The sequence below is a fragment of the Tamandua tetradactyla genome, chromosome 3 (genome assembly GCF_023851605.1).
Source record: "Tamandua tetradactyla isolate mTamTet1 chromosome 3, mTamTet1.pri, whole genome shotgun sequence".
Classification (NCBI taxonomy): domain Eukaryota; kingdom Metazoa; phylum Chordata; class Mammalia; order Pilosa; family Myrmecophagidae; genus Tamandua; species Tamandua tetradactyla.
In genome coordinates this window covers 163,757,672-163,769,502 of record NC_135329.1, presented here as the reverse complement: position 1 = coordinate 163,769,502, position 11,831 = coordinate 163,757,672, and the positions used below count along the sequence as shown (strand labels likewise).

General features: G+C 33.6%; 1 protein-coding gene across 1 annotated transcript; it reads left to right on the top strand.

Moving 5' to 3' along the window:
* Positions 1 to 3,835: 3,835 nt before the first annotated feature.
* MSTN (myostatin) lies at positions 3,836 to 10,353 on the top strand. The gene is made up of 3 exons (XM_077151981.1): positions 3,836 to 4,445; positions 6,234 to 6,607; positions 8,652 to 10,353. The coding sequence occupies exons 1-3, from the start codon at positions 4,073 to 4,075 to the stop codon at positions 9,030 to 9,032; spliced, it is 1,128 nt and encodes a 375-aa protein (XP_077008096.1). The 5' UTR covers positions 3,836 to 4,072; the 3' UTR covers positions 9,033 to 10,353.
* Positions 10,354 to 11,831: the final 1,478 nt, after the last annotated feature.

Genomic DNA, 11,831 nt, shown 5'->3' with positions numbered 1-11,831 from the left:
AGCAATAAAATTGATAAACCTAAGCTAGATTGACAAAGAAAAAAAGAGAGAAGATGCAAATAAATAGAATCAGAAATAAGAGTGGGCACATTACTACTGACCTGTAGAAACAAAAAGGATCATAAAGAGGATACTACAAACAACCATATGCCAACAAATTAGAAATTAGATGAAATGGAGAAATTCCTAGAAACACAGGGATGACCTACATTGACTCCAGAAAAAATGGAAGATCTCAACAGACACATTACAAAGTAAAGAGATTGAATCGGTCATCAAAAACCTCCCAATAAAGAAAAGCCCAAGACCAAATGGCTTCATAAATTAATTCTACCATTCATTCCAAGAACTATTAATACCAATCCTGCTCAAACTCTTCCAAAAAATTGAATTGGAAGGAACACTACCTAACTTATTCTATGAAGCCAACATCAGCCTAAAACTGAAGCCAGATAAAGATACTATAAGAAAAGAAATTTATAGACCAATTTCTCTTATGAATATAGATTTCATAAGAAATGAATGAAATACTTGAAAATTGATTCCAAACGCACAATAAAAGAATTATATACCATAGTCAATTGGGTTTTATCCCAGGTAAGCAAAGATGGTTCAATATAAGAAAATCAATTAATGTAATACACCACATTTACAAATCAAAGGGGAAAAAAAACATTTGACCATCTCAACTGACTCAGAAATGTGACAAAAGCCAGCATCCTTAAAAAAAACATGTTAAAAGGCATGAATAGAAGGAAACTTTTCAACATGATAAAGAGCATAATGAAAATCCCACCACTAACGTTGTTCTCAGTGGTGAAAGACTGAAAGCTTTCACTCTAAGATAGGGAACAAGACAAGGATGCCCTACTGTCACCACTGTTACTCAATATTGTGCTAGACTATTGGATGATATTGTGAGCTACTGATTGTATACTATGTATGGACTGTATGTGTGTGAAGATTTCTCAATAAAAATATTTAAAAAGCGTTTTTATATTTTTTTATATTTTTTATATTTTTTATATTTTTTTAATTTTTATTATAAGGACATGGCAAGTAAGCAGGTGAAATACAACTTAATGGGTTTTTTCCTGCAACAAAGTTGAATTTTTCATGATCAGTTCCTATTCTTAGTCCTGGTCTCCTCTCCTTCTTTTTTTTGCTGCATCACTAAACTTCTGACAAATCTTCATGTTAGTGTATTCAGTAGTTCAAGACTCTGAAATGAGTAAAAAGAAAAAATAATTTGGAAAATATGCTTTATGCCCTCAAAATTGTTTCAAAAACGACCCCGGAATTTGTAGCAAATATGGACAAGTAAAGTTTGCCCCTTTACTGATGGTAACAGAAAGTGTAAGGCCCATAGCATCTCACCCAGAACAAAGAAGGAGAGAGAAAAGAAAAACAAGTTCTGCATTGGCCTACAAGATGCTGCATCGGCCACTTAAATTCTCACTCTCCTGGGAAATCATTTTTAAAGACAGCTAACCTAGCACAAAGCCAAAAAGTTGATAGAGCTATCTCTTCCAGTCAAGTAGAAGGAATTTTTTGCTACCTAATGACACACTGTTGAATTTCCTTTATAAGAGAGAGGGCAAGGCTGGGCCCCAGCAGTCAAACCATAATAAAAATTTCTTTATTTGGTGAGTCGCGTTCTGCTTTGGGGTCTTAGGCAGGTTGAAATCATTGCCACTCAAGGGAGGATAAATGTTCTTGAAATCTCAAGTACCTCTTGGCCCATTTAATACTGATCTCTAGAGAAGTCCATTGAATATGTGAACACGACAACCCTGGTTTTCTTTATTCCAGGTATATAGTGAGAATAAAGAGAAGCTTAAACATGCCTTGTAACAGGACTGCCTTAGAAAATTTTACTTGCTTTCGAGGCCTAGAGAGTTAGGCTATATGAATTGATAACTGGCAGCTATAACCTGAGGCAGTTTTAGTTCACATGGAGAATAATTTTAAGTATATTGTCAAATACTTCTACATGAAACAAAGACCAAGCACTCAAGGACCAGTTATTGATTACTTACTACTATATGTCAGTTGCTATATTCAACAATTTACATGCTCCATTAAATTACATCCCCCAAAACTTCTATGAGAAAATTGAAGGATAAAGAAGTTAAGTATTTCACCCATGATCACATAGTTAGAAAGTGGCAACATTAAGAGTTGCACCCAGACCTTCTAACTCCAAAGCCTGAGTTCTTAACTGCTATGAAATTCAAAGCAGGTAAAAACAAAACACATGAACCTACTCAGAATTGTATAGAAGCGTATGTTACAAAGATGATAACATTTCAAAGAGCATACATTGAAAAACGAATTACCAAACAACAAAACTTTTTAAGTCTGATATATGTTGCCCCCAACAAAAAGTATCTCTGAAATTTTTCAGGGCATCTGGTTTGTGTCTGGTTTTCCTTAATCTTTAACGATGGGCAAATCCAATGCATTATGTAAGGCCATTTTTTCTCAAGAGATGTAGATACCTCTTAAGAATATGATGAAAATGCATTAACTTTTCAGGCTACTGAGTTGCATTTTAGTGCACTGAGGCAGTAAATTAGTGTACAATGTGCAACAGTGGTAGTGACCTAAAAAAATAAATATTTGATATGAGCCAGTGCATTCTCTTGGAAAAAAAAAAAAGAAAAGGACTAATCCTTGAAGGAGTCCTTAGTTTCCCAAAAAGGAACAGGGAAAAGAAATCTCCTTTGGCCTGGAAACAGTTTCTCTTTCTTGTTGGCTGTTTGTTTAGATCTTTAATAGTTCATTTGATTAGATCTTGTGGCTCCCAAAGCTGAGGTTGAGAGTTTGATCCCTACAGAGGCCAGTTACATTTGGAGAACAAAAAGCTCTATTCTCTGCTCCCAGACCCTGCCCCAAATCCCTGCCAGGTGTCTGCCCTCTGGTCAAAATGAGAAATTGGCAAAGGGGTACAAACTTATCACAGTATATTGGGGAAACAATAAAAAAATTTTGGCACCTCTCAATTATGGTGTTCTTTATCTTTTATGTGCTCATAGTATTCTGTTATTATATTTATAGAGAACAGATATTTTACTTTTTATTTTTAGCATTGGAAATTTTACACAAACTGTAATAAGTGCTACTTTGCCAGTCAAAAGTCATGTCTTTTTTATCCTAAGTTTAAAGCTTTTTCCACTAGCTGACATTATCTACTTAGAAACAAAACAATGAAAAAAACTTCTAAATGATATTAATTTGTATCTTCAGCATAAGAAAGAACATAATAATCAATCAAAACTGAACAATTTTCATATTAGTAAGACATTAAATTATTAACAAATAATTCCATGTAAAATAAAACATTATAATAAAAAGTGATTTTAAACATATACTATGATTTAGTCAGGAAAACATATTTCTCAAATTATAGTTGAAAATTTTTTATTCGTATCACAAATTAACTTTTCAATCATGTCATTTAAATTTATATTTCTGTAATTATATAGCACTAAAAAATTATGACAACAAATAATTTAATACAAAAATAATACTTCAAATGCTTGCCTAAATAAAATAAAATCATTTCAATTTTTGAGAGACTAACATTTCATATTTTAAGTATGAAGTGTAAATTAAAATGTACTTATTTAAATTATAATTTAAGAGTTTTATATGTAAAGATTAATTAAAGTATGGTTTATATTATTTTTAACATAGACTAAGTTTTTAAATGCCAAATATATCTTTCATTATTTGCAGATTTATTTCTTTTATGAAGAAGTCAAATGAATCAGTTCACCCTTGCCTGTAACAAAATACTGTTTGGTGACTTGTGACAGACAGGGTTTTAACCTCTGACAGCGAGATTCATTGTGGAGCAAGAGCCAATCATAGATCCTGACGACACTTGTCTCATCAAAGTTGGAATATAAAAAGCCACTTGGAATACAGTATAAAAGATTCACTGGTGTGGCAAGTTGTCTCTCAGACTGTACATGCATTAAGATTTTGTTTGGCATTATTCAAAAGCAAAAGAAAAGCAAAAGCAAGAAAGGAGAACGAGGGAAAAGACTGTATTGATTTTAAAATCATGCAAAAACTGCAAATCTATGTTTATATTTACCTGTTTATGCTGATTGTTGCTGGTCCGGTGGATCTAAATGAGAGCAGCGAGCAAAAAGAAAATGTGGAAAAAGAGGGGCTGTGTAATGCATGTACTTGGAGGCAAAACACTAAATCTTCAAGAATAGAAGCCATAAAAATTCAAATCCTCAGTAAACTTCGCCTGGAAACTGCTCCTAACATAAGCAAAGATGCTATAAGACAACTTCTACCCAAAGCTCCCCCACTCCGGGAACTAATTGATCAGTATGATGTCCAGAGAGATGACAGCAGTGATGGTTCTTTGGAAGATGATGATTATCACGTTACGACGGAAACAATTATTACTATGCCTACAGAGTGTAAGTAATCCTATTAGTGTATATCAACAATTCTGCTGACTGTTGTTCTAGTGTTTATGAGAACAGATCTATTTTCAGGTTCTTTTAACAAGCTGTTGGCGTGTATGTAAGTAGGAAGGAAAAGAGTTTTTCTTTTTCAAAATTTCATAAGAAATATATAATAAGGCTGAAATCTGCTGCATTATTTGTTTCCAAATAGAGCTAGAAAGCTAAAAAATAAAATGCTTGTAAGCATTACTTTAACTTAGTTTAATATGACAAATATAACATGAATATGCTTTCACATCTAAAAAGCACCAATAACATGACTGGGAGATACTACAAGCAATATTTACAAATTTCATGAAGTTTTATAATTGCATTTGGTTGCCTGAAATTTGCATTATAAGTTTTTTGACTAATAGAAAAAGGAAGAAAATTGCTCCATGTTTCAACCTATTGAGCATTATTAAACACCTAGAGTGACATCAATTATTCAAAACTCTCTCTTATAGTGTTATGTTCTTTCAAATTAAAATATTTAATTTTGAAAGCTTACACTGAAGTAGATGAAAAAAATATTGCAAAGATTTTAACGTGTCCATAAAAGTAACAGTGAAGTAAGCATAGCATAATGGTAATCATGAGCTAATTATCAGAAAATGCCTGAGAAATAAAATTTTAATCGGGTAGATTATGGGTCATGAAGTCCTACGTGTACCTTGACCATGGGGGTGTTATTGAGACTACCCGGTCTGTATATTTCCAGGCAGGCACACTGCTTGCTAACCTTCTAAATTACTTTTTTATTCTTCATGGTGGGAAAGACTACTACCTGGAAATACATATATATATTTCAAATCCATTCCTTTTGCATACAGCTCAAAGAAAACTTTCTCAAGGAAAGGGAGGTAGGCACCTCACCACAGAAATTTTGTGCCATGTGTCTGTGATCTTGCTTTACACAGTGCTTTATACATTTTAAACTGAAGGCTCAAAACAGTTTCAAAATATTGTTTTCCTTATTAAGTAGTCAGGTCACAATGCAACAAATACTTTTCCTTTAAGAGTCTGTAATTAAAAAGTCCTGAAGTAGATTTACCTTATTTACAGACAGTTTTGGAAATCCAAAAAAGAGAAATTGCTAGTGCCTGTGCTTACAATGACATCCTGGCCCTAAAGACAATACTTTCCAACTTTTGAAATATCCTGAATAAAGCATCTACATTTTTGCAATAATTACCTGCTTAGTTTTGCTCTTTTAAAAGACTATTCCAGAGTCAAAACATAATTGGTGTACTATATTTTCTACTAATTCCCGAGGCTCAGTAAGTTGCACAGTGTGTCTTGTCCCCAGGTAATTCAGGCCTGGGGGAAGGGTTCCTTCTTCCAGACTGATTGGTACAGCTGCTCAGTAAGTGTAACTACTCAGATTCCCAAAGAATTCTAAGTGGATGTTCCTCCACAGTGTCTCTTGTTCTCTCTATTCATCATCATTTCAGAATTTCATCCACTGTTCATTCCTTTATAGAATATCCCTTAGTCCACAGTTTTCTGGAAAGGGAGTAGATTCCTCATAAGTAACTGAAAAAACGTGTATCTAAAAAATTCTGAAAAGCCAGAATGATTTCTTTGATATTTTTCTAGAGTTATGAATGAAGTTCTACATAGTATTTAATTTTAAAGGACTATTTACACATACATAATTCCGATGGGGGAAAACAGGGTCACCAATTAATATGGAGGGGCTTTGGTAGTTTTTATGGGAAATAATTTCAATAACTCTTTCCTTTTTTTATTCATTTACAGCTGATCTCCTAGTGCAAGAAGAAGGGAAACCCAAATGTTGCTTCTTTAAATTTAGCTCTAAAATACAATACAATAAAGTAGTAAAGGCCCAACTATGGATATATCTGAGACCTGTCAAGATTCCTACAACAGTGTTTGTGCAAATCCTGAGACTCATCAAACCCATGAAAGACGGTACAAGGTATACTGGAATCCGATCTCTGAAACTTGACATGAGCCCCGGCGCTGGTATTTGGCAGAGCATAGATGTGAAGACAGTGTTGCAAAATTGGCTCAAACAACCTGAATCCAACTTAGGCATTGAAATCAAAGCTTTAGATGAGAATGGTCATGATCTTGCTGTAACCTTCCCAGGACCGGAAGAAGATGGACTGGTAAGTGATAACTGAGAATAACATTCTACTAGCCTTGTTATATTTTTATTCATAATGTGAATGAATAATACTGGAAAATAAGTATCAATTTCCTATGCTTATAAGCCAGACGAAGGTATGTCACCCCAATGGTGGCTCTGTACCCAAAAAAAGTAGGTATCCAATTTCATATTCTGTGAAACACTCCCTTGTGTGAGAAGGAAAAAATATATGTATGTTTGTGTGTGTACACACACACACACACACACACACACACACACCCATAGCCCTTTTCTTCTTGAGGAGTTCTTTTGGCTTGGGAATGAAATGTACTCTTCACTAATATATGATTATATGGATAAAAACATGAACTCTTCATAGTGAAGTCTAGTAAATTTCAAACACATCAAAATGCCTTTTTTCTCTTTTCCCCAGAAGGGTGCCAAATCTGTTGAAATTTGTTTTGGCTTAGTGTAAAGTAGAAAAAACAAACTTTAAAAATTACAATTAAAGCAAAACATTTTTATTTATAGGCTTTTATTTTATTAGATAAATAATAATTAGGGTCCTTCATGTTGCATATATTCATTATTTTAAGGCTGCATATTTATATTACTGGGTGAATTACTCCTAATAAAATTTTAATTTCCAGGCAAGTTAACCTTTGTCACCTAGCTAATTTCTCAGCTGCCTTTGCATTCTTATGCAAGAGTTTATTAGAGAATGCCAATTAATTTGATATCAGGCCAAGCAGATGACAAAACTTACCTGTTATAAAAATTAATAAGACCTATTCTAAAACCTAGTATAAAGTTAGTGTTACACACTCTTCAGACTTATCTAGCGTTCTGTTTACTCCTACCTCAAAAACTTATTTAACGGGACCATATTTTTCTACTTCCATCTATTGACATAATTTGTAACACCAGATTATACTTGCAAACAATTAACATGTTAGTTTTTAAATCTTGACATGGTCAAGGGTTATGAAAAGTATATAATCGGTAATAAATCTTACTCTTAAAAGATCATACAATTTTCCAAGTCATCAATTATTCTTTGAATGTGCTATATAAGATTTTATTGACTCCCAGTTTTATTATTACTCTTTTTGACAATCTAAATAACAGTAGCTCCTGGGCCTATTTTAATTGTTGTCTAGGATAAAAATTACCATTACTTAAGAAAATGTTCTTTTATAGGTCAACATTTTGATGATCAAAGTTGATAATGTGACCAATCTTTTAATTATTATTAAGCAGGTGGTTAATATGATACCTTCTTCAGATGTTTCCATATAAAAAGTAAACAAAGTCTCAAAATGCATGAAAAGATTGGGACAGGGACAGGGTTAGCAGGTTATTGTTTAAATATATGAACTGAAACATTCTTCTGTGAAAGAATAAAGAAAACATCCTTGTTATCTTCTGGGTCCATTTTTCCTGTCTTAGGGTCTCTCCCTCCAACCCCAGTACACGCACCACCCCCATCCCCACGCCTCCCTTTTTCCTACTGCGTTTCCTTCAGCGCTGGGATAGCTTATTCTGCTCTAGCTCCGAGATCCAAGCTTTTCTGAGGAAAGATCTAGGGAATGGAGACTGGAGGATTATACTTATTCCTCCAGGAATCACCAGATATCTACATATTAACCAACTTCAAGTCTGAAGAGAAGGAAATAACCACTCTCTTCCCTCCTTCCCCAACCCTTCTTCTCTTTCTTCCTCCTTTCCTCCCTCTCTCTTCTCTGCTCAACCCTTCTCCCCTCACTCCCTTTCCTCCCATAAATATTTTTAGAGCATCTATTATGTGCCAGGCAGTCAAACACAAAATGAAAAAGACATAGATTCAACCTCGGGAGAATCTGTACTGCTACCACATCCTTCTAAGCTGTAGGAGGAGAAGGAAGCCAGTATAAATTAAAGTTCCTTCATGCTGTGCTTTTTAAAAATAAATGTGGAAGAAGCAAAATGATTAGTTTTTTCTTTGATAACTTCCTGTCTTGAGGTAGGAAAGTGTGTCAGGGTCTGTTAATAAGAGTACTGATTGTTCTTTCCTTTTCATACAGAATCCCTTTTTAGAGGTCAAAGTAACCGACACACCTAAAAGATCCAGAAGAGATTTTGGTCTTGACTGTGATGAACACTCAACAGAATCCCGATGCTGTCGTTACCCTCTAACTGTGGATTTTGAAGCTTTTGGATGGGACTGGATTATTGCACCCAAGAGATACAAGGCTAATTACTGCTCTGGAGAGTGTGAATTTGTGTTTTTACAAAAATATCCTCACACTCATCTGGTACACCAAGCAAACCCTAGAGGTTCTGCAGGCCCTTGCTGTACTCCTACCAAGATGTCTCCAATTAATATGCTATATTTTAATGGCAAAGAACAAATAATATATGGGAAAATTCCAGCCATGGTAGTAGACCGCTGCGGGTGCTCATGAGATTTACATTAGGTTCATAACTTCCTAAACCATGGAAGGCCTCCCCTCAATAATTATGAAGCTGTGAAATTGTACCACAGGCTATAGGCCTAGAGTATGCTACAGCCACTTAAGCACAAGCTACAGTATATGAACTAAAAAAGAGAATATATGCAATGGTTGGCATTTAACCATCAAAATAAATCATGCAGTAAGAGGTTTTATGATTTCCAGAGTTTTTTAACTAGAAGGAAATCAAATTACACTTATGATGATATATATTACAACATATACAAGAAAATGAAAGCAGTTCTTCTTGCTCTCTGGTGAGTTAAAGGAGTATGCTTTAAAGTCTATTTCTTCAGAGTTTCACTTAATATTTACAGAAAAATCTATACATAGTATTGGTAAATTGAAAAATTGTTATATACCATCATTTGAATCATCCTTAAATATATGGTGTCTTTATTGTATGACAGCATACTTGGTAAGATGAAATTCTACAAAGATAGGGGTGGTGTACAATATGCAAGTTGCCATTCCTATTTGATTGGTACAATACATTAACAATCCATGCCAATGGTGCTAAAACAACAGGCTGAAAAACTAATGTTATCAGGTTAATAAAATAAAAATATTCAGTAAAATACTGTTTCTCCTTTCCTCAGGTGTATTTTTATATACCTTCAAATAGGAAATAGATTTTCTTTAATGAAAAAATAATTTTTCTAGAGGTCAGGTTTCAATTCTGTAGCATACTTAGGTAAACTGCATTATGTTAAAAGGCAGCCAAAAGTATTCATTTTCACAAAATTTCAAAATTATATTCTGTCTTTGCAGCACTGCAGCTTTTATGATAAAATAATGGAAATGCGTGATTCTATCAATATTGTATAAAAGACTTTGAAGCAAATGCATTTATATAATGTGTATACAATATTGTTTTGTAAATAAGTGTCTCCTTTTTTATTTGCTTTAGTATATTTTTACACTAAGGACATTTCAAATTAAATATTAAGGTACACAGACATGCCATGTATCACAGAAAAGCAACTGCTTATATTTCAGAGAAAATTAGCAGATTAAAGATGTTAAATATGTTTAAAATCCCTATGTTAATGGTTAGATGGTTACATTACAATCATTTTATATTTTTTTTACATTATTAACATTCACTTTTGGGTCATGATGGCTGTATAATATGAATGTGAAATTTCAATAGTTTACTGTCATTGTATTCAAATCTCAACGTTCCATAATTTTATAAATATTATTAAGCATACCAAAATGATTTAACTCCTTATTTCAAATGCAGAATAAACTGATGATATTTCAACCAGAATTGCTAATTTTATCTTATAATTTGCTAATGAATGTATTTCTGCATATAGTACTTCTATTTGTAAATTAGGATTTGTTAATCAAATTCATATGCTTATGACTGAGATTATTTCTTACATCTTATGTGTAGAACATAACATAAATGACACTGTATTTTCACCTTTTTGAAAGACATAATAGTTTTATGATATAATTAATCTTGGATTTCTGATTTTTACTTTATTATAAACGGCTAATGGTTTAGCACAAAAATTTGATTTAGGAATTTTAGGTCTGCTGCTCTAGTTCTCATGAGTGAAATTTCTGCTGAAGTTAGTCCTGGTCAAGTTGCCTTACACATACAAAAGCAAGGATTTGTCACGTTTTGTTTCTCCTTATCTTGACCTGAAAACTATTTATATGTTTTTATAGGTTCATTTTCCAAATGCATTGCAGTTGGCAAGGGTATATGGTCCTAGAGTTACAAATCCTACTGAAGCCACAGGGACACAGGGAAGCTACATCTTTTTTTTTCCCAACACTTAATGATATTGGCATATTTATGTGAGCTTTGGGGGCATCAATTTTCATCATTTGTGGTGTCATGATTTCTAAATAAGTAATTAATAATATTCATAAATTTAATATTTAACTATTGATGATATTACAGAAATTTCCATTCATGCAAGCAAAGTATAGCAATTTTTCTAAACTTAATACTGACATATTTAACACTGGTAAGACTGAGGCTCTAAGGGGGTTGCCCCTGTGAGACAAGGAGCCAACTCTGGTAATGGTGTGAGGCTCCTTTTAGTTTCTCACACTAGAGCCTACTTCTGTGGCCATGGATATACACAGCTCAGAAATCTGGGTCAGCAGGCCCATTACATATTTTAGGCTTCGAAGTACACATTACTAGGGACCTTGACCTCTATGGTAGAAGCTACAGAAAAGGACACCATCAGTTTCCAAGGACCGAGTCATAGGATCCTCAATCTCTATATTCCTCCTTACCATGGGGTCTCAAGGACAGAGTGACAACCTCAACATGTGGGTAACCTCCTCTTGAAATCCATATGACCATGAAAAGAAGCATCAGGATTAAATTCTCTTGTAATAGGACCTATGTAGTTCTTTCACTATTTTACCTATGTCCTAGAAATGGCAAGGGTACTCTGCCAGTTTGTCTAAGGGCACATCATTTTCAATTTTAGCACCCCAAGAACATTCACTTGTGATACATAATACTAGCCCCTGGGATTTTCAGAAAGCATCATGAAAAGTCCAATGTGATGTATCAATTTTAATTTTCTGAAGCTTTGCAAGATTTCCCATACTTTTCACAAAGACCATACAAGCTAAAACAGACAGACAAAAAACAAACAAAAAAAACACAAAAAGAAACCTTTCAAACTCTATAGTTTCTTTTTGAATACAACTTGTTGGGTTTTTTTGTATAGAATTTTTTCTCTTAAAATAACAAGGCAAGTAAGTGTCCAT

Coding starts and splice junctions, on each gene's coding strand:
- MSTN (XM_077151981.1), top strand. CDS start 4,073: ATGCAAAAACTGCAAATCTATGTTTATATTTACCTGTTTATGCTGATT. Junction 4,446..6,233: donor TATTACTATGCCTACAGAGT/GTAAGTAATCCT, acceptor ATTCATTTACAG/CTGATCTCCTAGTGCAAGAA. Junction 6,608..8,651: donor GACCGGAAGAAGATGGACTG/GTAAGTGATAAC, acceptor CTTTTCATACAG/AATCCCTTTTTAGAGGTCAA.